The sequence below is a fragment of a genome, unplaced genomic scaffold (assembly GCF_019419815.1).
Source record: "Pyrus x bretschneideri cultivar Hongxiangsu unplaced genomic scaffold, Pyrus_bretschneideri_v1 Contig51, whole genome shotgun sequence".
NCBI lineage: Eukaryota > Viridiplantae > Streptophyta > Magnoliopsida > Rosales > Rosaceae > Pyrus > Pyrus x bretschneideri.
Window position 1 is genome coordinate 368,732 of NW_025999789.1, and position 27,913 is coordinate 396,644.

Below are 27,913 nucleotides of genomic sequence, written 5' to 3' on the forward strand. Positions count from 1 at the left end.
CAAGCAAGAGGGTTTGGAAAAAAACTTCAAACTTGAAAAGAAACTAAAGACTTCAAACATGGTCTTGTTTCAAAATGACAACAGCTTGAAGCTCTATCGTACCCCACAAGAGAGTACGATTTAACATCATCATCATTATTATTATTATTATTTTGTGTTCTTGCAAAAATATATATGACCTGATTTTTATTTTTATTTTCGCGACTGCAGTTCTTGTGGAATTTTATAAAATTGGAATGGAACAATATCAGACCAGATTGGTAAGTTCATTTCTGGAATTGAACGGTAGGAGACCAGATTGGTGAGTAAATTCATGTTTTGCATATCTGTCAACTGATTAATTTTCTATCATGCATGCAGAATAATCTTCGAAACAAGACGGCTGCTGAAGTTTTGAAATTGAAGAGCGAGCTTGACTTTGATAAGAGATATCGTGAGGGAAACATCATTCTATCAAACGACCACATGCAGAAGAATGTTGATTTGCTGGAATATATAAAACATCAAGGTTTCGAAGATAATCCAGAGAATCTTGCATCCCTGAAACTTGTATCCTTAACCAAAGAAAGTGAGACAGCCCTTAAAAAAGAATTGGCAAAGATGGAAGAGGAACTTAACAAGGTGGTAAACAAGGCTGCAGCTACAGTATGGATAGAAGATCTACAAGTTCTTGAAAATGAACTACTTAAGGACAAATTTTTCCGGCTTACCGACTAATGACATTAAAGACGTGGCCAGCCTTGAATATAGTAGACCCATCAAAACTAATGCTTAGCGACATCAACAGGGTGCTACCATGACCGGACCTTACTCTTCATATCAGATAAAGCTCTTCTATGGTTTTCGAATTCCATGACACTAGAAAATCTATGGAATTGTTGGAAACGTTAACACTCTCTGGAAGATATATATGAAATTCTTAATTTATAATTCATAACTTTTGCTTATACAATCGATTATGTTTCAAGATTCAATTTTGTTATTATGAATTCTAGGATACAAATTTTACTTGTGGTTTCATTTATTTATTTTTATCTTATGGAATTTGATTTGGGTTTGGTAACGGTAAAGCATGAAAGAAAGCAAAAAGAATATCTGATTTCTGATCTTTTGTGGTGATTATAGCTTTTCCATGATTTTTGTTACAAGTCTTCACCAAAATACCTCAGCCCCACGCCCATTCCTCCTCCCTGTTGTCCTGACCTTGCAACTGTATCAAACAATGCCGGTCAATCATAATATTCTAGACACTGATGCTTCGTGTAGTAGGTTCAGGTTCCACCAAATTCCCATAATCTTTAAGGGACATTAAGGTCCCTGTATAGCTCAAGATGCTTGTAATCCTGAAGCGCCTAGGTGGAAATAACTTTACATGATTCATGGAGCCAGATCTTAAATCCACAAAGACTGTAATCTTATGACTTTCTGTAATCTCTTGTGAAGTGATGAATATGCCATGCTCCCACTCACAACATGTCAAGTTAATAAGCTCGCCTCTGACAGTTGCATTATCTATCTTGTACTCTAGCCTCCACTCTTTTGTATCATAGTTCTTCAACACCCATATCTCAATATAGTTCTTCAACACCCATATCTCAATAAGTGCTGGTTACATCATCAAATCCCATACCAAACCATTCCTTGTACGTTCCATACAAACTGTATGGAATTTGGATATCAGTGGTTGGGAGAGGAAGAACTTCTCCCTTTAGAGGATTGAATAAGAAGCATGGACTTCTATCATTCTTTTTGTACGGTTGAAAAATATAATCATGATCTAGAAAGAAAAACAAGTTGTAGAAAACAAAACCCAAACAATATGAAGCACTAATCTTGGACCTAATATCAGAAACAATTGCATGGTCTTCGATCCTCTTCAAGGCCGCGTTGATGCCATTATATTGTAGTGGTGTAAATGCAAATCTACAATGAGAGTCATAGGAAAATTGATCAAGAAGCATAAGCAAAGGTACTTGTTCGGAAGCAACAGTAGATTGCGCCAAAAGTAAACGTCACATGTGTAGTGTAACAAAGCAAAGGCAGTCGACTATGTTCTTTGATGTCTTAGAGACACATCTGAGGCAAAAAAAGACAGCTTATGGGTAGCCTCAAATGGATGTTGTCAAGGATTTCGGTGGGTAGCTCCATCAGCCTTGCATTGTTCATGCAGCACTGCCCCAATCTCCTATGATTGCTCCTCACCATATCCATGTCCATGTCCATGTCCATATGAAGAGAAGCAAAAAGTGAATTTTTATTAGAAGCTGAGTGTAAGTAGGTTGGCTGTTTACATCAGCTAAGGAGTGTAAGCTAAGTGTAAGTAGGTTGGCTGTTTACATTAGCAGTCTTGTGTCCTTAATTCAAGGGATGTAACAATCCGTCTCGGGATTTACGGAACAAAAAATGTATTTTTGTATTTTCACTAAGTTTGGAGATATTTTTCCTTTTAAAAATGGTTTTTGAGTCTTAAATGGTGTGCCCAAGAGGCCCACCCCCTGATTTTTTGTCCCCCGAGCCTCTCGTCTCTCTCCTCTCTCAGTTCTCTCTCCCTTTCTCACAACTCTCATTTCTCTCACTCTCTCTCCCTCTCACTCGTGTTCTCCCTTCCTGCACACCCTCATCTCCCTCATCATCAATCACCACAACAACAAAACATCATCACCATCACCCCTGGGAACTAAGGATCAAAGAAAGAACACCACAACCCCTTCTCTTCCTTTCGGCCGGTACTGTTCATTATCTTCTCCGTCGTGTTTCGTATTTTTCCAATGTTGGTAAGCTTCTAGAAACCCTTGGGTTATGTTTTAGGGTTAGATCGAAGCTTGTTTTAAGTGGTGTATATGTGTGAATCGTAGAAAATAGCTCGGAGTAACTTTTCCAAATTTTTCAGCGAGCATCGCCCCTTTCGAGGCAATTTCTGGACAAACCACGGTGAGTTGGCTGATGTTCAAGGTATCAATCTCTTCGTCTTGCTGAGTACTACAAGAAATCAACCAAAGTATCAATCTCTTCGTTTGGCCCAACCACGGTGAGTTGGTCGGCGTGCAAGGTATCAATTTCGTTGAGTATTGAAGAAGTTATGAGCCTTAAAAAATCAACCTAGAAACCGGCCAAGAGCTTGGCCTGAAAATAGGTTAACCCAACCCGTCTGCCTTAAAACCCAAACCCATTTGGGCTAAGACCTAGCCCAATTACCCCAAACCCAAATCCTTTTAAGTCTAAGGCCTTTGGGGCATTCCTATCGAGCCCAACCCAACCTCCTTTTATTTTTATTTTGTTTTTTTGTATATTTTTATTATTTGTTTTAAAGGCCTTGGGCCTCATCTGTGAAGGCCCTGAATCCAAACCCATTTTTCCATTTCAGTTCTAAGGGCCTTTGGGCCAAATTGATTCAATTTGGTTGTTAAAAATAGAAAGTAACGTGCCAGAAGATAAAAATGGTTGGAAAATAATTTTAAGAACAAATACAGGGCGTAGTGGAAAAATAATTTTCTTTTAATGTAGTGGGCGAGGCAAATGACCTTTTATCAAAAAATAAAAAATAAAAATATAAACTCCGAAGAGAACAGTGCGCTTGGGCCTTCAGTAATCGTGACTTTAGCAGTCTCGACGACTGTCTCACGAAATTCACCACCGCCGGTACGCCGCCGTGGTTGCTTGTCAGAGCACCAAAACGTCCAGAGCCAAAGCCCGCACCTTCTCGCTGACGCTCTCACCGGTTATGCGAGGCAAGGTATTGATCTCAAACTTGACAAGTATATGCTTTGCATTCTGCAATACGCCTCTTGTCTTTGGCTTTGTTTCCGTTGTGTCTCCAAACATTTTAGTAATTTTACACTCCATGCGGAAGTTCACTCGCTGTTTACATTTTGAATGCAGTCTAACTGTTTGTGAAAAGTTGCGAGTGGCAGGTGGGTTGGAGACTTTCGAGTTCCAAGTTCATTTTTTTAGATGAATTATGGGGCTGAGGTGTAGTGGTAGGCACCGAGGGTAAGGGGGAAGATGCTTGATCGGTTAAGTCGGCTGTTGCTTTTGCACTGCTGCTCCAAGGCCGTGGCTATTTGTAGGTTTGAGCAATCCCCGCGATAAGTACAAAGGAACTAGGCTCAATGTACCATTCCAGATTATACATTTAGTGGCTACAATTTGAGATTTTTAGTTTTCATGTTTGTTGTTTCGATAACAAGTTTCAGATTCTCCTTTTTTTTGTTTGAAGCAGGCGAGGTTTCAGATGATTGATGCTTTTGCTGGTTCGCAAGGCATTGCAATGAACACGGTCCAATGCAAAGCTATACTTGGGCAAAGCACGTAAATCTAACCCAGAAGAGTTAAAGCAGCAAAATTATTTCTGAGTTCAAATCTAAACTTTTAAAGTCAAAACTTTTTAATTTTAATCCAAGAGTTAAAAATGGTCTAAAAGAGACATAAATAATTTAACATGAGTTATTGTGTTTCCAATCCGGTACACAATTGACATGACGTATGTGATTAATAAAATTTTGACATGTAACAAATTTTTTTATACATCTAACAATCTCAATTACTTCAAAAAATAAAAAATAACCAATCGTCGCAACGTTACCTGTCTAAACTTCATTGGTCAGATTACCACTCCATTGAGGAATTTTTCAAAGTAATGGATAGACACACATATGCATGACAGGTGGTGTTCTCCAATAATCACTTATTGACATCTGTAAAAAGACCCCCCAGCCTTTCTTCTTCTTCCCCGTCCGCGCCGGCTACCATTCCTCTCGTAAATCCATCAATCTCATCTTTACAATTTTAATCGCGCTTTATCATTTTTCAGATCAATCAAATATAAAAATAATTTAATATAACAAAAAACATGATTTAACTGATGGGGATTCCGCTGACCTCACAAGTCCTTGAATCGGAGGCCGTCAACAACAAATCTAAGGGTGCCATTGACTATCCTCGAGTTACATTTCGACATACGAGAGAGAGAGAGAGAGAGAGAGAGAGAGAGAGAAGAGGAGAAAGAAGGTATTGGGTGTCGCCGACAAAGTCATAAGGCGACGGTTGAAGCGGGTGGTTTGCTGGTATAACGTGGCAGTCTCCATATCATATACAGAACCATGCCTCTTTCATAATCCTCATTAGGAAACGTTGTGATCTGCGTAATTAGTACTGCCTAGAGTTGAAAAGAGAGCATAATTACAAAGAATTTTAGCTTACTTTTTTTATGAACATTTTTTAAGCTTAAAACTTTTAAATTCCATTAAATACCGAAAATTTACACAACCCAACCTACCACATTCTTAAACACAACTTCATACACATATGCACCACATTATTAATAATAATTAATTTTTTATTCCAGTTGGCAAAGAAGTAGGCTCTACTCTTGCCACGTTATCATTTAACAGCCAAATTATCAAAAAATTTAATAGAGGTCTGACATTGCAACAAATTCATAAGTTAAGGTATAACATTGCAATGTTTAAAACAAGTGGTATGAGAATGTGATTCGACCAACAATTGAGGTAGTTTTGTGTAATTTACCTAAATTTATTTGATAAGATAGATAGTCGTCTAGCAGTAAATCAACACAACATATAGTATATTCTTGCTAGAATGTGTAGTTCACATTCACATTATTACATTATTACATCATCATCATTGTACAAAGTGAAAACCACAAATTATTGAAATTAATATTTCAGTGTAATCAAACAAATTGATAGTTATGGTGGTTTCAATTAATGTGATTGTGAGGGAAAAGGCGGATTGGAAGTCCTTTGGCAGGCATGGCCAATGGGTCCATTACAATTTTCTCTTGGGGAAGAAGTCTCTCACATTTGAACCTCTTGACCAGGTTGTGCATGAACACAAGTATTTCCATCCGGGCATACTCTTTGCCGGGGCACATCATTGGCCCTCCTCCAAATGGAACATAAGTGCATGGTGCTGGCCCGGTTCCTTCAAACCTCGACGGATCAAATTTATCGGGTTCCTGGAAATAATCTGCACTCTTGTGCGTTGTGATCGAACTCCAAATAATATCCAACCCTTTGGAATTGTGTATCCATTGAAGACAAAGTCAGTTGTGGCTTCCCTGAAGGATCCTTGAATTGGTGGTGTCAATCTCATCACTTCTTGAGCTACATTCCATGAGTACTTCATTTTCTGAATGTCATCCCAGTTTAACAACTCTCCAGGGGCTTTCGAATTTGCAATCTCCATTTGCTCTGTAATTAGTATTTGATTTAGCATCCAACAACAACGAAACCATAAGTATTATTTTTAGTAATTTGGATGTCATTTAACCCAAGTGCCCAAATGATGGAGCATCTGGTGCAATTACGTACCCTTGTAGACTGCATCGTAGATGTGAGGGAGTTCAGCAAGAAACTTGACAATGAGGGTGCAAACAGCGCCAGTAGCTTCATAACCACCAATTAACAGCCCCATAATCTTAGTACTGATATCCAATTCCTTAATGTAGGTTCCATCCTCATCGCATGTCATGAGCATGTGTGACAAAATGTCTTGCGTCGGAGAAGCCTTGCCATTAGCCAAATCAGCCTTCCTCTGCTTTATTATCTCCGTCAACATCCCATTGATGAGTTTGGAGGCCTTGATGGCTTTGCGAAGCGGGGTCCCAGGAAAGTCAATAGGCATCGATATGACTCCGGCGTTAGCCAGATACAAAGAGTGGCCCAGTTTGTCTATGTCCTTTTGGTCCTCGAGGCTAAGAAACAAACGTGCAGCGATCGCCAAGGTGTAGCTGCAGTAGTATTATGTATACACATGTAATAAAGCAATAATAATAGCATTTACATGCTGTATATATGTGTGTTTGTAAGATAATTGATTAATTAGAAAGTATATTTGTGAGATAATTGATTAAGTGAATTGTTATTAACACTTCAAAAATGTCGTTTGGCACTCCAAGAATACATTTGTGAGGAGTGTAGAATGAGATTTTTGTATATCCATCATTGCCGCATCTTTAAGTATATTTTCCCATCTGTGAGTTGTTGTACGAAGCTCTCAACGTATGCAGGGATGGAACTAGAATATTTTTTTAGCAGGATTGACCTTAACCTCCAGACTAGAGTAAAAAAAAAGGGGATGACAGAGAATGTCTTCTATAATAAACTTGCTTTTCTTTTCTCCTCAAGTTTCATTAAGTCAACTTCTAGACATCTTTTTTTTGGAAAATTTTATTTTGAATCCATATAACCTTACTCTACACCCAACTTAAATTTCAAATGTAATTTTTCTTTTTATCCTATTATTTAATTACTATCAAGTACAAGATGAAAATAACAATAAAATTAAAATTTATTAATAAACCCACTAATAATATTGTGGCTCTTGAAAATGATTAAAAATTATTTGATCAATATATGTTATATTTTAGATTAAAAAAAAACAACATAACTATATTGCAGTTGCAGAAATAGACTTGATGCTCCGCACATTCATTAGAGATCAACCAAGAACTTGTAGGTTGCAATAATGAAAACTAAAGCTCAATCAAGATTGAACACAATATTTGGGTAGAGTAGAAACAAAAAGTAGTTTGATTAGTGATCAAGCATGCCTTACAACAGAAAAAACAATAAAACCAAGAATCATAACTTGCGAAGATCAATCCAAGCTTTCTTCGCAATAGCATCGATTGGACAACAGGGAGAGGTTGAGAATAGATTGGACAACATGGAAAGGTTGTCCAATCAATCATTGACAGGAAAATTTGGTATCGAGTTACACAAACCTACTTTGTATTAAGATTGAATGAGTTGCAGAACATTCATGGATGAAATGTCATTAGAGAGAGACTACAATATGTGAGTGATGGATTAGTCAAATAAGCCGATGAACCAGTTACACCTTTGGATGATCACTCACATATTGTTGTAAACCTCATTGATTTGATTGCTCTTTTCACGCCTTAAAAGAATTGCAAGACATGATCTTAGGTTTTTATTTTCTAAATGGGTGTAAAGATAAATTTACATATTGAATTGGATTTGTGAGAGTAGTTTAGGTGATAAATTTGGGTTTAAACTTTAAAGAGATATTGATAGTTTAATGAAAAAAAAATATGAATGTAGAAAGTAAGTTGGGTGTAAAAAAAAAAAAGTTACATGGGTTCAAATATTTTTTTTTCTCTTCACAATAGTAGCGTATTATAAATACTACTTGAATATTTGAACTACTAAGTTAAAGTACTTAAATATAAAAAGTTTGTTATAAACTTCCTATTAAAGTGTGATTGTGTAAATCCTAGATTAGATTTGATTCTAGTTATCACTTTCTATTACAACTTGTATTCCTTGGGGATGAATGATTCCTTCCCCCTTATTACTATAAATAAAGGCACTACATATGAGGGATAACACATACATTCCCCTACAATTCTACAAATACATATCTTTCTCTACTTCCTCTCTTTACCACTGGCCCCCTTCCCCTTGTCAATTAAAATAGGCTATAACATGTTATCAACACGCTTCTACCGCTGCGCTTAGGAATTTGATGAAGAGATTTTCTGCATCAAACCACTTCATCCATACAATCACACAATCAGGTTTTTCCAAAACAACGTTTTTATCTTGATATTTTTGCAGCCCTGATAGATTGTGTATGCATTATATTCATAATTGTTGAATTATGTGAATTCAATATTTGCCATGAATTGCATTAAATATATGTACATGCATTATATTATTGAATTAAATATGCATATAATTGAATTTCATAATCTGAAGAAAACAAAAAAAAACAAAACACAATTTTTTTTTTGGTTGAAATTGCCATATGGTTTCTTCAAACCCGTGACCCCGAGCAAACATGGAGCATCCAGCTTCTTTGGAACCTGACACCTATAGCATCCAAACCTAGAAAACCCACCTCGCCTGAAGCAAGACCACGACCTTGCCGTCCAATTTTTTGACTAAATTTGACATGGTGTCGCGATTTTTGATCCAATATCATTGAAATTCTTGAAGAATTTCATTGAATTTGGGTGAAATTCCAGTTTAAATTTCATAGGAGATTTCTTTTGTACATGCATAATTTATGGAGATTTCTTTGCTTTCATGTACCTCTGTTTTTTTAGGTACATGTGTCTCATCAAGGATATGTTCTTTTTTTGAAAGTACAGAATCATGAATTGTGGATTTGTCATTCATTTTCTCTTCTTGAATGATTTCATTTGGATTCAGTTGTGCCCTCGACTTTCTTTTTCGAGGGGCTAAATCTTTTGAATCTAGGGGTCTACCACGCTTCAGGCGTGCACCAGATGAATTATTCGTTGCCACTTTATTTTGTCCAACATGGACATCAATTCTTGCAGGTGCATTTAGAACTGGTATATGTGATTTTGTCACTTTCATAGCATCATTAAATGCATCTGGCATTTGATTGGCAGTACTTTGAAGATGAACGATTTTTTTCACTTCATTTTCACATTGAATGCTTTGAGGATCAAAATGAGACAAGGTGGGTACAACCCATGTCAGCTCTTGCCGTTCTTCTGGAATGATCTTTTCTCCCCCTAACGACGGGAATATTGTCTCATCAAAGTGACAATCAGCAAAACGAGCTGTAAACATATCACCTGTCAGGGGTTCCGAATATCTAATGATAGATGGTGAATTAAAACTCACATAAATTCCTAGTTTACGTTGAGGTCCCATTTTAGTGCGTTGCAGCGGTGCAATAGGCACATAAACAACATAACTAAAAACTCGTAAATGTGAAATGTTTGGTTGATGTCAAACACGAGTTGTACTGAGGAGTATTGGTGGTTGGCTATAGGTCTCAATCGAACCAATGATGCAGCATGTAAGATGGCATGTCCCCATGCAAAACTTGACAATTTTGTTTTCATGAGCAGAGTGCGAGCTATTAACTGAATCCACTTAATCAATGCCCAATGTCATACAATAATCATCAAAAGTTTGAGACGTAAATTCACCAGCGTTATCAAGTTGGATTGACTTAATAGGGTAATCTGAGAACTGTGCTCGTAATTTAATTATCTGAGCAAGAAGTCTCGCAAAAGTTACATTCTGAGTAGACAAGAGACAAACATGTGACCATCGGGTAGATGCATCAACCAAAACCATAAAATATTGAAATGGTCCACAGGATGGTTGACTAGGCCCACAAATATCCCCTTGAATTCTTTGCAGAAATGATGGGGATTCAGCATCAACCTTTAGTTGTGATGGTCTAATTATCAACTTCCCTTGAGAACAAGCCTTGCAATGGTTATCATTTGAGATAGCAATGTGTCTACTCAATAATGGGTGTCCATTAGAGTTGGTAATGATTCTATGCATCATGCCATGTTTACTTTCAGCGCAATCTACTGTTGCTTCCAATCAAGTACCTCTGCTTATTCTTTTTGATCAATTTTTCTCTGATTCTCATTGTGGATTTGCCTTTACACCACTGAAATATAATGGCATCAACGCTATCTTGAAGAGGATTGAAGACCATGCAATTGTTTCTAGTATTATGTCCGCAAAGATTAGTGCCTCATATTCTTTGGGTTTTGTTTTTCACAACTTGTTTTTCTTTCGAGATAATGGTTATACTCTTCAACGGTATATACTTTCTTTTAACATCTGACGGAATTATGTTATTGTACTTCTATTTGCAAAGGTTATTCATTTATCTAGCCTTGCTGTTTATGTTTATAACTTCCAATGGGATTTCAATGAATATACTGAAATGGTATTTGTTCTGTGCATTTCATTCCTTCTAGCACACTTTCAAACCCATTCGCAATTCATTAACTGCTTCATTTTTGTATGTTAGAGGCTTAGAGCTATTAATGCTACTGGTTATGTAAATGTGACTAGAAGAGATATCAGTGCATGGTTTAACTTGTTCCTCTCTTTTGTTAAACTACAGACAGGACCCCTTGCTGCTTATTGTAAGCTATCTCTCAATCACGTGCTTGTGGTACTTTCTTCTTCTGGCTTTTAAGTTTTTTTTGTACGCATAGCATCTTTGTATAGCTTTATAGTATTTATTTATTCTTTTATGTAGTTTCATGATGATATGACCTTACCGTGTGGGGTACTTCGTCTTTACGTACCCAACGGAGGTCATGTATACCACAATGGGTATGATCAATTTTTTTACTTTCGAGTTTTAAGCAGTTATGCATCTATGTGATTAAGCAATGATGAAAAGTGTCTTGCCAAAAATGTTAGAACCTGCTTAGACACTGGTGTTAACGTTGGTATAATCAAGTAGAAGAATCGTTGGTGAACTAATTATATAGGAGCTGCATATTAGGATGGCTCCTTTGTTATTACTAGACCATCACTACTTCTACCCTGAAGAATAAAGACCATGATTATGCGGTGTTACCAAAATTATTATGGTCAAGCTTCCCTTTTTCAGGCTTATCAACCAATTAAGCACTCGTATAATTACTGAAAATGTATTAATTTTCATCCCCCTCTTGCATGGCATTTCAATTTTGCGTTTTTCTGCTTTCAAACTTAAGGAGAATATGTGGAAGACCGGTACATATCACTGGATTTTGTTTTGTTATTCAGGCTGAAGAGTGTGATCTATCACTTTCGAGGGAACAGAGAATTTCCTCGGCTAAGAATCGGTGAGTTTGAATCTCCAAATTTCATGAGTTTGAATGATCTCTTCCCAGTACTTGAAAGCATGTTGAATATCTTGCCAGGTATCGGGAGGCCACCAGGTCAAATGGATCCAAAAGCATTCTTGCTGCAAAAATTTAATGCAACAGCTCGAAGACGAGTGATTATATGGTGGGTGGTTGTGTGTTTGTCTCAGATAAACATTTCTTACGTTCACGACATCCATATTCTTAGTTTGTTTCTCCGACTGTATAACAACGATCACCAGATGGCTTAAAATTTATAAAAAGTATATTTTGAATGATTCTACCACCGTTTGCTTGTTATTTACCGTGGATAAGACGTTAATTAAGGAGGTGCTACTAGTATTGATGGTGTGCCTCTTTGACTAGATTGATTCTGTTCTGAGTCGAAGAATCTCGCACTTTCTAAAGACTTCGTACAAAGTGCGAGATGCTTCAGTTCAAAGTAGAAATACAAGCACCTAAGATTAGAAACCTTGCCAACATGAATTTATACAGTAACGTTTGTAAATGAGTAAATGGTTTTCTTTCGGGATCACTCTTGGGTTGTGATTGCCAGAATATTCATATGGAAATTCAACAGTCGGTGGATTTATAAACAAGAGGGCGCATGCGTGTTAATCCGTGTGATCGATTAGCAGCAATATTACTTTAGTCTAAAGAAGGAGGCGAAATTGCACTGTAGAAATAAACAGTGTTTTGGACCACATTTCAGTTTATTTACAGGATTGCCACTCGGTGGCTTTTAATACACTTTCATTTTATTTACACAATTACCACTCAGGCTTAAGAACTGATTTTCAACCGTTTGCTGCATTTCAGCTTTTGACTCGGGCAGAGAGGGGAGGGGGATATCACAGCTGACAGATTGGATAGAGATGATGACTCCCATTTTTGACTCGGAGACAGCTGGGTGTCGCTGTGTCGAGCGAAGAGAGGGGGACAGAGCGACTACAGAGCAGGGAGACACATGGCCTGCATTTCAGCTTTGACTCGGGGAGAGAGAGGGGAATGGGACATCACGGCTGACGAATTTGAGAGAGATAATGGCTCCCATTTTTGACTCTGAGACAGCTGGGTGTCGCTGTGGCGAGCGGAGAGAGGGGGGCAGAGCGACTACAGAGGAGGGAGACACAGGCCCTGACAGATTGGAGACGGATGGGAGCTACGGATTTGGATTGAGTGAGAGAAAGATTTTGCTAGCTCATCTGCCAGGATCTATGGGATTTTCTCCCATTTTAGAGAGAGAGATACAGAGCGGAAAGCATGGGTGTGTGTATTCTTTAGGGTTGACGGGTTACGCAGAGTCGGTGAGGAAGGGATGCCTCAGGGACGAATGGCAGGGTCTGGCCTTCATTTATGTAGCTCGAGAGCTTCGGTGAGATGAAGGAGAGGAGCAGGGAGATGGGCTCGAGTGGGCGAACGGCCGAAGAGATCTTCAGGGATCACAGTGGTCGGAGAACTGACGCCGTCCACGATTTAACTAACGGTACTCCGATCTCTCTCTCTCTCACTCTCCTCCGTTTCTCTCTCTTGATTTCCTTTTGGTTTTGGAAATCTCTGACGTTTTGGGTGATGTTGTTTTCTCATGTGGACAGAGAGAGAGAGGTCGAGCAAGGTTTCGTCCATTTCGGTCAACTTGGGCTACCCCCTAACGTTCGGTAAGGTATCAATCTCTTCCTGGTTTTCGCTTTGATTTCTTTTATGGAAGGTATAAGCTTTCTTTAATCATACAATCAGATTGCCCTTAATTATGCTTTCACTATATTTGACTGTTGTAGTCCTCTTTCAGCTACTCAAATGACACAATAAAAATCCCAAGAAAAATTTTCTCACTCTGTAATTTTCCTCAGATCCCTCTCCGATCTCTTCTCTCGCATATGTCGTCTTACTCCACCGTTCACATCAGGAAGGCCCGTGCATGGTTTTTTGGGTGGGGATTTCAAATTTCAAGGGGGAGAGAGGTTGTGCTTCGTTTCAATCAGGCCAAGCCTCTATCTGCAAATCGAGGCCCAGGTGAAGCATAAGCATTACAGGCCTGCAGTAAATTCTAGGTCACCTCCTCTGTCTCCGATAAGCTCTCCTATGTACGTAAGTATTAAAAGAACGATTTCCAATATTTAATTTCACCATTTTCTCACACTTCCAGTTGATTGTCCCTCGAATTTGCAGGGAAAGAAGAAGGAAGGAAATGCCGCGAGGTATGTCACCAGGTCACAAGCTGTCAAGCAGCTTCAAGTCAGTCTTCCCTTCTTCAGGTTTGTCTCTGGTATTCAAGTTGTAATTTCTGTATTTTCACATGATTTATGTAATTTATGTTAATCTAGGGTTTAGGGTTTGTGCATTATTCGGATTTATCGGTTGAATTATTGTATGATTGCTTAATATATGTGCATGCTGTTGGAAATTATAGGAAATTGTGTATTCTAAAGGGCGTGTTCCCCTGGGAGCTGAAGAAAAAGGTGAAAGGAAATCACCATACCTATTATCACTTGAAGGATGTTTCTTTCATTCAGCATGAACCGCTACTCGAGCAGTTGAGAGAGATAAGAGCATACGAAAGAAAAGTAAAGAGAGCCGATGCGAAGAAGAACAAGGAACGAGCTGCTCTCCTGAAAGAAAGAAGACCCACTTACAAATTAGATAGAATTATTTTGCAGAGGTTTGTTGGGTTTTTCTTACTATTAAAAAATTAGTTGTGTGTCTGTTATTGTATGTAGGGCCTCTGACAGTTGTTGTTTGGTATGTTTGGAACTGCAGATGTCCAAAATTCATTGACACACTTAGAGATATAGACGACTGCCTCAGCTATTGAGGACAGAATTGATGTCAAACGCATTCATAACTGTCGAAGGTATATTTGAATTTTTCTAAAAAAAGGAGTTCTGAAGTATGAAATGATGCTTAGTTACTTCTAGGAGTTAATCGTTTCGTGGAATCTTCCCTTAATATTGGTGTTGCTTTCATACCAGGTTGAGTCATGAATGGCAAGCTTACATATCTTGGACTCATAAATTGCGTAAAGTCTTTGTATCTGTTAAAGGCATATATTATCAGGTTTGGTTATGTACTGTACACTGCTTATCAAATCTTCAACTGTGCATTTTATGTTATTGTGTTATTTGGTTATGAATTCTTCCGTTGTTTATCCATGTAGGCAGAGGTTAAGGGGAAAAATGTCAGATGGTTGACCCCTCACCCTTTGCACCAAGTTTTGACTGATGATATTGATTATATTTCGTACTTTGTATTTCTTTTTGTCCGTTATCAACCTCTGTTCGATTCTGGAGTGGGAGTTTGATAAAGAATGTGACTTTGAGATGACAGAGTTTTTGAAATTGTGTTGTGGCCATGTGTGAAGCTAAATGATGCAACCTTTGATCTCTCCCATCTGAATAAAGCTAAATTTTTGTATTAAAATGTTATAATATTCAAATGTATACTAAGTTTCTCGGTAGCCAAAATAGACCCTTTACATGATTTTGTCTAGAATTCGTTTAAAGATTTAAAATTTCTCTTCACTCTGTTAATGGGTTTAATTTTTCCCCATCTGTTTTGCAGTTTGAGTCTACTGAGTTCTGCGGATTCACTCAATTGCAATCATCTCTTCTGCAAGTAATCTCTACCTTCATTATTATTCGCATATGAATGTTAGGTTTTATTTAGATGTATTAATACTTGGAATGTGCTTGATCATATTGCCAGTGTTTGCTTATTTTTTACAGCACTTGCACCATGAAGTCAATGAAATCGGGTTCCATTTGTCCAGTTTATAAAATTCCATATCGACGCAGAGGTATGAATCATGATAATTTTATGTGTGCAATGATCAATTGGCGATGATACATCAATCTTTTGTGTTTCAGTTTCTTTTGTGTTTGTGTAACTGATCCTGGGATGTTTGTTGCAGGCACTGGGAAGACGACTCTGTCTACGCATCATAATCGGTAACTAATTGGATTTGATGAGCACTGCTGGAGCAACAATGTTATGTCAAACATTGAAGGTGGTTGCTATGCCAAATGCATTGATTTGTCAAAGAACTGGGAACCAGATATTTGGAATGCTATCAAATTTGGGACTGGTACTTAACATCATGATTTAATTGAACATTCTACTTTAAAAATGACAGTTAGTGGGAAATGTTTATGTTCTGTGTCATGATTGGAGTGATATTTCAAATTCTTATCAAATATGGTTGCATGTGTTTGGCAGTTTTGGAGAATGTTGTGTTCGATGACCATAATTGAGAAGTTGATTACTCAGAGAAATCTGTTACTGGTAAGTAATTTAAATTCTGGGGTATTCAGTTGAAAGTTTTAATTTATAGTTTTGTTTAGTTTTTTATTTATTTATAATTTTGGTATTTTGTTTCTGTTTGATTATATTGAATTCGGATTTTAGTGAACTTATGTTTGGGCTTGATATTTTCCTACAGGTTGTGATTGAGGGAGCTTGAAATGGCAGTTGGATTTCACGTCGTTGGTAAGGAAGACCTTCTCCCTCTCTCATTTCCATGCTAATCATTCCAATTTTCATTTTTGTGTCGAATTCTAAATTTTAGAATCAGGGTTTAGATGAGAACCATGTGTTACACATTTGGGATTTTGAGTATAGTTAGTATTTCATATTTTCCCTCTTTTTTTTTTTTTAGAGATAATCAACTATTATTAAGCTGTTTTGGTAGTGATTAGAACTTCCTTTAGAATAATGAATCAAGTGATAGAGAGATAAGCTAATCGAAACAGTTCAAATATGAAGGAAAAAAGGTTTTGCTTTTTTAAGGTTTCAATTTTTTTGAAGTTTAGAGGCTTATGTCAATCTATAACAATTGTTTGAATGGTTGTATCTAAGTATGCATTATACATTCAATTGAGCCGATGATGCATGTGTGCCAACAAATTTTGAAGAGTTCGGCTTGGTTTCTCTCTTTGGTCTTTAACATGAAAAGTGAGGCACCTGTTTGTTGACTAATTGAGTCCCTTCTCCAAGTTTTTTAGTATAGATTGGGTCACTGTAATTTGCTTTTATGAGCACATCTGTGACTAAAGAAAATTTAAGCCGTCAAGTTCCCAAAATGTCTAAGGATATAACAAGTTTAACAAGTCACGAACTGTGATCAATCGAAATGCAGTGAAATTAGGGATTTTACACTAAAAAACTCAGTTAACTTTAGACCATAGGATTAGCATTTTGCACATGTGAGTATCATTAACATGCTCATTTTATTTTTTTGGATAAGAAACAAACTGTCATTGAAGGGAGAAGACACTGTACAAAAACAAAGTTTATGTAAGATTTATATACGTGAGATCTTTGTTGCCATAGTTTTTACTTGCTATAGATATTGGGTCATAGTGGATAGCTGGGATAACCTCACAATAAGTATGTATTTTTCTTCTATATAATCAATTCTATAGCTGTTGTTTTTTCCTAATCCATATTTGCATTCTACATGTTATCTTTGTGACTGGCTTATCAAGTCACTAAGCAGCAAGTGCATGTGTTGTTTTTAATTTTAGTCAAATGGAACAAACTAATGGTCTAAGAGATTGCCTAAATGGATCCTAGAATAGTAAAAAATGCATAAAAGTTTGAAATAAATTGAGATCCAATATTATGAGTTGATTATTAGTACCATACATAAAACAAGGGAGTTCTTGATTCAAAGGTGAACCATTCCATGAAATTATGATATTCTGAACAATGAATGTGTTTTCAGTTAAACAAGAAGCTAAAGCGTAATCAAAGGATTTGTTGACCTATTGTGGAAGGTGAGATGCCAACTTTGTTTCCCAATGCTTATCTTTTATGGAAATTTTAATATTTTATATTTTGAAACTCTAAACTGATTGTCCTTCACGCGTTTTATGTAAATAGTGACACATCTATGCACAAATGATTACAATCAGTTCATCGAAATCTTGGTTATTTAAATTCTTAAGAGATGCCTATGTTGATTTGTGATTTTGTTGCCCTGTGTTTTACTTTGTTGGTTGGCAAGAAGCATGTTCAGTTGATTCAATTTATTCTTTTACTTTCTCTGACAAAGCAATCCTTTGCAGTCCTTTGGTATCTGGTGCGCTACATGCAATTGCATATGTGTGAGAGACTTTTTAAATTAGATGCACTACACGCTTCTTACGGATTTTATAACATCAGATTCTTATTCAGTTGCTATTTTAAATTTGGGCTTCCGTTTGGTTGAGCATCCTTTTCTCCAAAAGGTAACATTGTTTCTAATGCCTAATCAAATTTTGATTTCTTGGGTCATTACAATTTATGTAGTTTTGTAAAGAGAAATTTTTTACAAGTGCAAACAACTGTCATATTTTATTTTGAATTCTGAATATGCCAAGAGAACCATATAATTATAATAGTTGAGCAGTTACCGTAAATCTTTTTGTGACGTTTTTTAATGGATATATTATTCCATTGTTTTCAGGGGATGGACAGAAGTCCCCGGCAGCAATCTCTTTGTGATCATTGCTGGGATAATATCGTGGTCATTTTGAGTTCGAATTCAGCTAGCATGTGGTAAGCGTTTCTTTTTCGATTACTTTCATTTGTTTATTTGTGAATCAATAACTTTTTTAGGAATAATGATTGTCACAATTGCTGATAAATTGAGACTTTGTTCGGAGCTTGAATTGTAGATCTGTGCAAGCTATCCATATATGGATCAATGCTATGGACTCTTCTCAACCTATGGACCTCAAATTTCAGTGCGTCTTCCATCATTTATCCTACCTGACTATGTATGGAGCTATTACATTTGCAATCATATTAATTCCTTGAAAACAATATTTATATTTCTTTGTAAACTACTAATTTTGGAATATACTATCGTTTTCGTGCTGGTACATTAAAATGAAAATATGAAAAGTAGTCTCAATCTTCTGAGGAAGAGAGGTGTTGGGTGTCTGAGACAAGGGGTTTCAGGTTAGGGAACCAAAACGTTCAGTTTCGTCCTATTCATTGTACAATGTCTTTTCAAGTTAGCTCAGTTGAATGTATATAAAAACGAAGATGCATATCTTACCGATTTCATTCACTCATCTATCCCTTTCTTAATTTATGATTGTGTTGAATTTATTCAGGTAAAATGTATCTTATTCATGCAATTCAAGGTGATGCATTCAAGTCCCGCAGCAACGCGCGGGCACATTTTCTAGTAGTGTTCTAACAACTTACCATCCAAGTATTATCCTTCGTTTTGAGATGATTTTTTTGTACTATAAATGGAACCCATCAGCTTTAAATTTCATCCGTGAAGGTAGAGAAACTTGCAATTGGATCCTCTCCTGAGCAGGAGATCAGGATCCTTTTGATCTACTAACATGGATCGTTAGATTTTTATCCAACAGTTACAATTATTATAATTTTTAGAAGAGTTCCCTGTTTGTAATTGTTGAATCAAAATCCAACAACCCGTGTTAGTGACTAAGGTGAATCCTAATCTCCTGCTCAGGAATTCCGAGAAACTTGATCTCAGACCCATCAATTTCTCAAAGTTTTGCCGGGGAGTGGGAAGTAGCAAGTCTCAGTGTCTCTGTCTCATTACTAGGGGTTGGGATCAGGTGTATGCGGTGCATGATTTAATCGTGAACAGAGAAAAATCAAGATCGTTGATTATGCGAAGACTTGGGAGTGGCACTGGCTGGTTATAATTTTTATTTAAAATTTTCTTCTGAAAATATAATATAGAAAATAAAAGAAAAAGGTGGCTGAGTGCTCTGCGGGTCCTACCTTTAACCATCCTCGCTGTCCTTTGCTGCTTCACTTCATGATTCAAACTCCCACACTCCCACGCGCATTCAACTAAGGTTAGTCTAAAACTCTCCTACACGCGGTGTAATTGAAAGAAATATAGAGAACTGAAAGTATAAACAAAAAAGCAAAAGGTTGTATGTTTGTAAGTAATTAAGATGATTAACTCATGCATTCAAGGTCTTTTGTTCAATAAGTGAATAAATTGATTAAAATCAATGACTGAAAGTCGTCATATAAGTGCGCAAGTTACTATTATTTTTTCGTAATTCAACTAATAAGAAAATTATAACTATAGAAATTAGTAAAATTTTGAGATATACATTAAATGTAAGAACTCCAGTACCATGAAACAATAAAAGTAAAAACATTGTGAGTGCACTAAATTGAGATCAAAATTTTAAACCAAATTTTGTAAATAGTTGTTAATGATTTAATTATTACTCAACTGTTGTTGATTAACATTCTTTTTTTCAAACCTATGCCGTCATGCAAAAGTGCAACATATTTCCACTACTATAATAAAGGGTCACTTGCTTGTTGATTAATATTCTTATTTTCTATTGGTGAAACATCATTTTATTTACAAATCTGTTTAAAAATTTAGTCTGCTTAATATTATCATTTTTTTAGTAAGGTCATCAAGTCGAGTCATTCATTCGATTCAACAAGAAATCACTCAGCTACGCCATCGACACGTGAGGCTGAATTAACCAAAAGCAGCAGACAACGATATTTTTGTTAGTGAGATAGTGGAGCCTAAGAATATCACTCAGCTACCCCCTCAATTAATATAGCACTAATAATGCGAGTGGTGTTAAAGCAATAGAGTGGTGCGTGAGAGTGTATATTCAGCTGCCTATTAGAATATTATTACAACAAAACCCAGCACTGTGTGTCTCGGCTCTCCATCTCTCATCTCTCTCTCTATCTCTCACCCCCCATCCTCAATACCAAACAAATTAAAGATGCAAAACTAAATCTACCTACACACACAGACACAGCATCTTAAAACCTCACAGAAGTAAGAAAAACAAGATCAGGTTCTCAAACTATCAAAATCTCCATTTGTATTCGCATTCGATCCATTCCTACTCAGAAGAAGAAAAAAACACTGAAAAAGCTTTACAATGAGGAACCCATCGCCTTCGTCGAAAGCAGCAGCAGCAGCAGCAAGTGCTAAGATGCAAACGACGATAACAGCGTCGTCCTCGTCTAGCAAGGCGGCTGGGGTTGCTGGAGGGACCAAGACGCCGTGTTGCGCAAAGGTGGGTTTGAAGAGAGGGCCGTGGACTCCCGAAGAGGACGAGCTGCTGGCAAATTACATCAAGAAAGAAGGGGAGGGACGGTGGCGGACCCTTCCCAAGCGGGCTGGGTTGCTCCGCTGCGGTAAGAGCTGCCGCCTCCGCTGGATGAACTATCTCCGCCCTTCCGTCAAGCGCGGCCAGATCGCCCCCGATGAAGAAGATCTCATCCTTCGCCTCCATCGCCTTCTGGGCAATCGGTACATTCACACACACACTACATTTGTTAGATTTCAGATAAACTAATTTGTCGCGATTTTCTTCGACAAACAATATCCATATATCCACCCTACAAATTTATCACCATTTTATTACATGTTTGGGTTTAGGGTTTCACTGTTGATATCCATTATATAAAATTTAGGGTTTAATTAATTTGGATGTGTGCAGGTGGTCTTTGATAGCTGGGAGGATTCCAGGCCGTACGGACAATGAGATAAAGAACTACTGGAACACACACCTGAGCAAGAAGCTGATAAACCAAGGCATAGATCCCAGAACCCACAAGCCTCTCAATCCAGATCATCACTCTGCTGCTGATGATGCTGACCTGGACAACACAAACAAATCAACTGCTGTTGCTTCTTCTTCCAAAGCCAATGATCGGTTCTCAAACCCTAACCCTAGTCCCCCTTCTGATCGTCTTGTCCATAAAGAAGGGGATCCAAATAACAGCCGTAATGGTGGAAACATCGCAATTGATGATCATGATCAGGGCACTATAGTCCATGGCTATGCAAATATGATCACGTCCATCAACAATCCCGATGCTTCTTCTTCGGCCACGGCAACGGGTACTTTGAGTTTGAGGAGCAACAACAGCCACGGTGGAGTACTACTTGGGGGAGGAGGAAATGAAGAGGACGACGACATCAACTGTTGTGCGGACGACGTCTTCTCTTCGTTTCTGAATTCGTTGATCAATGAGGATCCATTTCATGGACAACACCAATTGCAACAAGTACTGCAGAATGGGAATGTGAGTGCACACGCAGCTGCTGCTGGTTCCGAGAACCTTCCTTTGATTACTATGACTGGTGCTAGTACTACGGCGCCATCAACATTTGGCTGGGAGTCTGCTGTGCTCATGTCTTCTGCTTTCATCCAAAATGATCACCAGAGGGTTAATGATCCAACGGAGTAGCAGCTAGCCACCTGTTTGATTGATCAATCGCACTGTGCATGTTTAACAAGCAATGCAGTTGCTTAATTAGTTAATTTATATGTAGAAATTAGTCCTAGCTAGGGTTTGAAATATCATATGAAATGTGATTTTGTGTGTGCTATCTCTATTCTTAATTATTCGACTACCCCAACATCGCTCTACGAATGGGGTCGTATATCAATGTATTGTCGATCACGTTTGTAATATCATCTATCTATCTATATATGTTACCGGTATTGTAAAACAAGCATAAATTTGATCAATGTTAATTAATTTGTATTTAGAAGTATGAAGAGTAATTTATGCGTGAATCAATTTCATGTTTTATACATCTACCACATTTATCACTTTGCATACACATATAGGGTTTGTAACCCTGATGATAAATGCACAAAAGAGCCCCGTGATTATAATTTAAACACTTTGCATGCATACATCCATACAGTGTAAGATGCTTAATTAAAGTTAATCTTCATGGAAGGAAATTATATATCTGTTCATTCTTTCTAAAGTGTGATCTTCACCGCATGCACAAGTTCATGGAGGGGGAGCGATATGTTAATTCAATGAACAAGAAGGTGCAAAATATCCCGAAAGTTCTTAAACAGTGAAGCTTTCACTTTACATTCATTATCAATATTGGGACTAAATCTATTCTTTGATGTTTATATCTCATATATATACTAATTAGAAACTAATGATCTATGACAATCAGATATACATATATAGATGACATGAACATATAAAAATCTTCTTTTCTTAAATCCCAAATAAATCTTGTACTAATGTTTTTTGGTATATCTGCTTTCATTTTGTGCACAAGCGTGGTAAATATTTGACATCTTTCTGAAATCTTATTACATGTAGCATATGATGCATTTGGGAGATAAAAGACTAGTTCTACAACCATATTTTAAACAAATTGATCGTTGAGGGTAAGTATAAAAAATGAGTAAATGAAGCTAGATATGAATCCAAAATACGTTACAAGGCAAAGATCTTGCATGCATAAAAGGTTATAATCATTGTAGTTATTAAGATGTCACATTCACAATCTAAATCATCAAAAACATTTGAGGTGATAATAAAAACATGAAACGTAGTAGTGTTTATCATTTCCTTATACACAACTAGCTCCAAAAACTTAAACGGTTAGGATAGGGAATATTGCAACAATGTATCAAGGTTATAGACACAACTACTGATGTAAAATGAACAAGAGAAAGAGAAAGAAAGATTAAAAAGTTCTTATAAATGAAAGATCAATGCATGGTATTAGTTAGAAATATGTTTTGGTGCAAACTTTAGTAGTGAGCTCGTATTCTTGCTTTCTATTAGGTGAATAACCGTTTAATTTGAACATAAGTACTCAAACCTGTTCATACATATACACCTTAGAAGACATTAATTTTATTAAAGGCTTGAAGTTCTAACCGTATACATAACTTTAAACTCAAGCTAGTTATACTACGAAAAATCTGGGGTTAATTAAGCCACTGTTACTGATTCCTAAAACCACTGATAGCTGTGGCGATAGGCCAATTGCCACAGGCCAGGCTACATATCAATATGAAAAGGTACTTAGCATATATAACCTTGTGATCAACTACTTTATGAATAATTCGTCTGTTTTCTATTCTGGTATGCATTTTTATAGCCATTTGTCTATTTGAAATAGTGTGCATGTATTTTTGGGCATTAGTGTACTATCGTAATCTATCCCTATACATCTATGTGTTTGAGTGAAGTAGGTATTGTGAAGGTAACTGAGAAAACTAAAGATGGAAGCTATAGGAAACAAAAATGGCATTCAGAATACCCAGGTTGAAGATTCTCAAAGCCTATAACATAGGGACTTAAATATAAAGCGACAGTTAAATTGCCATGAGTTTGAGTGGTCGAGGGTAATTGATAGGCAAAGGTGGTATTTGTTAAAGCAGCACTCATATATATTTGAGAATTATACTGTGGTGCTGAAATATATCTCTTTCGTAGTAAAAATGCTAAATGCTAAATGATTTGCAGCATGAACATTTCCAGAACAGTATATTTTTGGGGTGTTCTAGAACATTTGGTATGCAGATTGTGTTTAGATAGAATTAGTAGGCAGTATGCTAAGTCCATGGACGATATATGTAGGTTCTCAGCAAACACCAATTAATCGAGAAGCTATATAATTAAGTCATCGTGCAATATTATGCAATATGCATACATGTCAAGGATGAAAGTCACTTACTCATAGCAGAACATGATATAATTCTTCACTGTGTAGACTTGATCATCTGTGGAACAAGATTTTGTTGATTACTTTCAATCGGTCTCCCTCCCAACATTAAACTGATGCGATCGTCGTGTGAGCTTCCTGCAGAACCATGCATGGAGAATAAAACGAAATCAGTGGAGTACACGCCCTTGATGCATATATGCATGTTAATCATATGCTAACCGTTGGATAACATCAACATGTTCGTTCTACTTATTTAAGATAGAAGATAGCTCACACACCTGACTAATGGCTTATTGCACCCTATCTCCCTCTATGACATCTCGTATATTTTATCATAGCTAGAACAATGTTAGGGAGGCCAAAATTTTAAACTAAATGATGTGTCACCAATAGAAAATAAACATGCTAATCAACACAAAGTCATAATCCAATCATCAACATTCATATCGTTTGGTTTACAAAATTTGGTTTAGAAATTGATTAATTATAGGGATATTAAATTTGTAAACTTAGTGACATGAAAATTGATAATTGGATTAATACCTAAGCGTTGGTAAATGTGTTTATTTCTTATTGGTAATACATAATTTAGTTTGTAAATTTTGTTTACAAATTTAACCTTTCTAGCATCACTCTTAAAAATTTAATATCCCTAATATTACCTTTTATTTCATAATAGAGCAATGACACGACAAGTTTACCCCTCACCGCCTCAAAGCTTACACCTCGTTTTCTGAGACCCTAAATAACTTAACCTACATCTTCGCTTCTAAAAGCATATATTGTTTATAGATTTACAATAGATATATTACAACAATTAAAATCCTAACTTTTATTTTTGTTGATAAAAAGCCTAAATATTTTCACGAGCATCTCCTCTAACCATGTGGTCTCACAAACTTCATGTCTTTTAATATGAGCTATAAAATTAGTTGGGTTGGGTTGTGTTTAGATGAGGGACAAAGTATCAAGGCATTAAGGCTAAGTTAGTAAAGAACAAAACTATAAACCGTTACATAAATGCTATGTTTGCGTGAGGGATTTCCAAGTTATAAGATTAAAAGCCAAATTACAAAGAAAAAGATAACAAAATGTTGGATAGGAAGGATTAGCTAATCCATATATCATTTATAAATCTCTCTTACATGTCTTTGTAATGCTCTACGTATGGTACATTTCCTAATCCATTATATCCAACATTTTGTGATCATTCTGTTTACAATTTGGCTTTCAATCCCATGACTTGGAAATCCCTTACCCAAACTTTGCCAAAGGGTATTACAAATGCAATCCATGAGAATTACGCACACATATATATCTTCATAATGATTATGCAGTACTTTTTTAATCCCGTTGAGGCACATGCAAGCATTTTATTTCTACTATCCTATAATAATTTTTGAAGAATTTAACCTGGTGGAGTTGGAGCTCTAGCAAACTGGAAGGGAAGGAAACAGAAGCCTACCTTGGTATTGGGTATGTGGCCTGATTTTAACTGCCATTGAATTCTAAATGGGCCGTTAGACATTTAGCCCTGAGGACCATTGTGGTGTGACCTCTTTTTTATTTATTTTTTTATTTTTTTAATTTTTTTTTTTTTCCACCCCACCCCACCCACACAGGCCTCGATCCTGGGACATAATCTACCCCACCCCTTACCCACTCCGGCACACCCTCACCACTAGGCTATTCCTAGTGGCTTCCATTGTGGTGTGACCTGAATATCCCAAAATTGTTGCATCTGACTCTCCCCTTAAAGTTCAAACTACCAGTCTTCTGCGATTGGTAGATGGTTGACCTGTTGCATACCAATTCAGTAGCTTCTACTGCAACTTGTTTGACTCTTTAAAACTTATGTTCTCTTAATTTCTATTTCCTCATGATATACATATATATCTAACACTCCATTGATGTCCATGTCCGTGAACATTGATACAAGCGTATCAACTACCAATCTAAGCTAAGCTAGCCATTCGTGTTTGCTCTTTAGATCCTATATCTGCATAGTCAACTATTGGGTGGGAAAGCTTCTAACAAAAAATGCGGTTTTATGATGATATTCTTTTTCATTGTTGTTTACAGACTTGCAATTCAAGTGATTAAACAAATTTACTTTCACTACTCTATATTTGAGACCATTTGTTCGAGTCTTCCTTCTCAACATGGCTTCTACAAAAAACAGTTTACAAATATTAGGGTAAATTGCAGTTCTTTATCATCATTAACACGCATCAAGGTGTAATCTTAGCAAATTGCAGTTTACAAATTATTTTCTTGGGGTACTCTTCTAGGAGTAAAGGGTTAAAAACTTTATTCAAGTCAATTCTAATTCATGAAGAACATAAAAAAGGAGTATTATCTTGTTTTGTATTAAAATTCGTGGGGTCAAAGGCGATAGATTTTTTAGTGTGTTGGGCACCCAAGTGGTATACCAGGTGTAATAATATATTATTATTTTAAAATTTGAATATTTTTTTTTTTACAATCAATTATATTATGACACAAATGTACGTAGTATTATTCCTGACATATTGAAATATTTTTATCAAAGGCGACAAGCTTTGAGAATTTGCCTTCTGGTGGGTCATAATTTCAAGTGGGCCTTAAATGGACACAATTAATGGTGCACTTTTTTCAAGCTATAATAACGTTTTTTTACAGGACAAATGGTAGAAAGCATCCCAAAAATAAAATAAAAAATGTGAAAAAATAGCTCAATGCGTACTTTTATCATGTGTGTGGTCGTGATATTGATTTTTTTAGTATGAAAAAATGATTCCAAAAAGGTGATAAAAATGTAATTCATATGGTAAAATGAGATTGAATATTTAGTTTCCGTTCAAATATTTGGTACTAGAATGATATATGTATCCTTTTCGAACCATATTTCTTATCTAACAAGCGCATGGTGAGGCTTTTTCTCTTCCTAAATGCTAATGCAAATAAGTCTTCGAAATTTAAGAAAACAAGGTAAATCCCACAAGAACTCTTAACCTCAAATCTTAAACTTCTACAACCACCAAAGCAAACAAGAAGGAACATATAGACGATGGAATGCGTCGCAAGAGTTTTCTCGTAGCTAAAAAAACATATAAACATGAAAAAACAGATAAAAGAGAGAAAACACAGTAGGAATTTGCTACAAATTTTGAGCCTCATTTAACTTAATGATGATATTAACGTTGTTGGGCAGGCTGGCTAACTTAGATAATAAGCAAAAGCAGACCATGTCCACGCATAATCCATCCCGCTTCTCAAAAAAGCACTTAACATTCACAAACTTGAAGAAAACAAGTATCATCACAAGATGAAAGCAAAAGACCATTTAAACAGAAAACAAGAAGCAAAAGTTTTTCATGACTTACCGAAACATATTTGTCCTCGAAAACTGGACACGATCTCCGTCGTTCGAGACCTTTTCGCCGAATGGATTGCTGCTCAACGAGACTGACGTAATGATCAAATGGGGTCATGGAAATCTCAGTAACTTAAAATAAAGGTTGAAACTGGAAAAAGTTGTAAGAAAGAAACTTCGTGTTGTAGAAAGCTCTTACAATCATTTTTCTTTAAGCACCCAGTTTTTGCAGTTTTTGAGAGGGAAGTACACGCGTCTTTCAGGTGTTGCTGGCCAAAACTTGCAGCTCACTAGAGGCTAGAGCCAGTGCAATGGGGGCTTATAGTTGGAATGGTATGTCTGGGATTTGACCGGTAGATTTTGTCTTGTTTACAAGAGGATTACCGGCTAATATTTGGTGAGCAAAATGTAAAACCCAACCAAACGTTCTAACACAAAAGAAAAAGGTCAGAGGGTTTTG

The 27,913-nt window shown here is 36.7% G+C and overlaps 1 protein-coding gene, 3 long non-coding RNA genes and 1 pseudogene across 12 annotated transcripts; 3 read left to right on the forward strand and 2 right to left on the reverse strand.

Moving 5' to 3' along the window:
- Nucleotides 1-3,454: 3,454 nt before the first annotated feature.
- On the forward strand, nucleotides 3,455-4,292 carry LOC103954055. Its single transcript, XR_007253034.1, has 2 exons — nucleotides 3,455-3,733; nucleotides 3,880-4,292. It is a non-coding gene; the product is annotated as an uncharacterized LOC103954055 (long non-coding RNA).
- A 1,301-nt stretch (nucleotides 4,293-5,593) lies between these two features.
- LOC103954090 lies at nucleotides 5,594-8,942 on the reverse strand (annotated as a pseudogene).
- A 3,492-nt stretch (nucleotides 8,943-12,434) lies between these two features.
- LOC103940702 lies at nucleotides 12,435-18,690 on the forward strand. 9 transcript variants are annotated; one of them, XR_007253003.1, is made up of 16 exons: nucleotides 12,435-13,121; nucleotides 13,231-13,293; nucleotides 13,486-13,686; nucleotides 13,805-13,890; nucleotides 14,046-14,294; nucleotides 14,393-14,486; nucleotides 14,605-14,689; nucleotides 14,790-14,818; nucleotides 15,194-15,247; nucleotides 15,358-15,428; nucleotides 15,543-15,716; nucleotides 15,848-15,913; nucleotides 16,071-16,117; nucleotides 17,355-17,406; nucleotides 18,078-18,169; nucleotides 18,289-18,690. It is a non-coding gene; the product is annotated as an uncharacterized LOC103940702 (long non-coding RNA). The 9 variants fall into 9 exon arrangements; XR_007253004.1 differs by lacking the exon at nucleotides 14,790-14,818 and adding an exon at nucleotides 17,795-17,859 and having other exon boundaries at nucleotides 18,277-18,690; XR_007253002.1 differs by lacking the exon at nucleotides 14,790-14,818 and adding an exon at nucleotides 17,807-17,859.
- A 1,533-nt stretch (nucleotides 18,691-20,223) lies between these two features.
- LOC103954053 (transcription repressor MYB5) lies at nucleotides 20,224-22,157 on the forward strand. The gene is made up of 2 exons (XM_009365862.3): nucleotides 20,224-20,906; nucleotides 21,097-22,157. Exons 1-2 carry the CDS (start codon nucleotides 20,533-20,535, stop codon nucleotides 21,848-21,850), a joined length of 1,128 nt encoding a protein of 375 aa, XP_009364137.2. The 5' UTR covers nucleotides 20,224-20,532; the 3' UTR covers nucleotides 21,851-22,157.
- Nucleotides 21,743-27,861, reverse strand: LOC103954054. Its single transcript, XR_668136.3, has 4 exons — nucleotides 27,653-27,861; nucleotides 27,464-27,545; nucleotides 24,108-24,233; nucleotides 21,743-21,882 (listed from the first exon to the last, which is right to left on the reverse strand). It is a non-coding gene; the product is annotated as an uncharacterized LOC103954054 (long non-coding RNA).
- Nucleotides 27,862-27,913: the final 52 nt, after the last annotated feature.

What these genes read in the sequence shown, in the direction of transcription:
- LOC103954053 (XM_009365862.3), top strand. Translation starts at nt 20,533, where the DNA reads ATGAGGAACCCATCGCCTTCGTCGAAAGCAGCAGCAGCAGCAGCAAGT. An exon ending in CATCGCCTTCTGGGCAATCG is followed by an intron (nt 20,907 to 21,096) that starts GTACATTCACAC and finishes GGATGTGTGCAG; the next exon opens with GTGGTCTTTGATAGCTGGGA.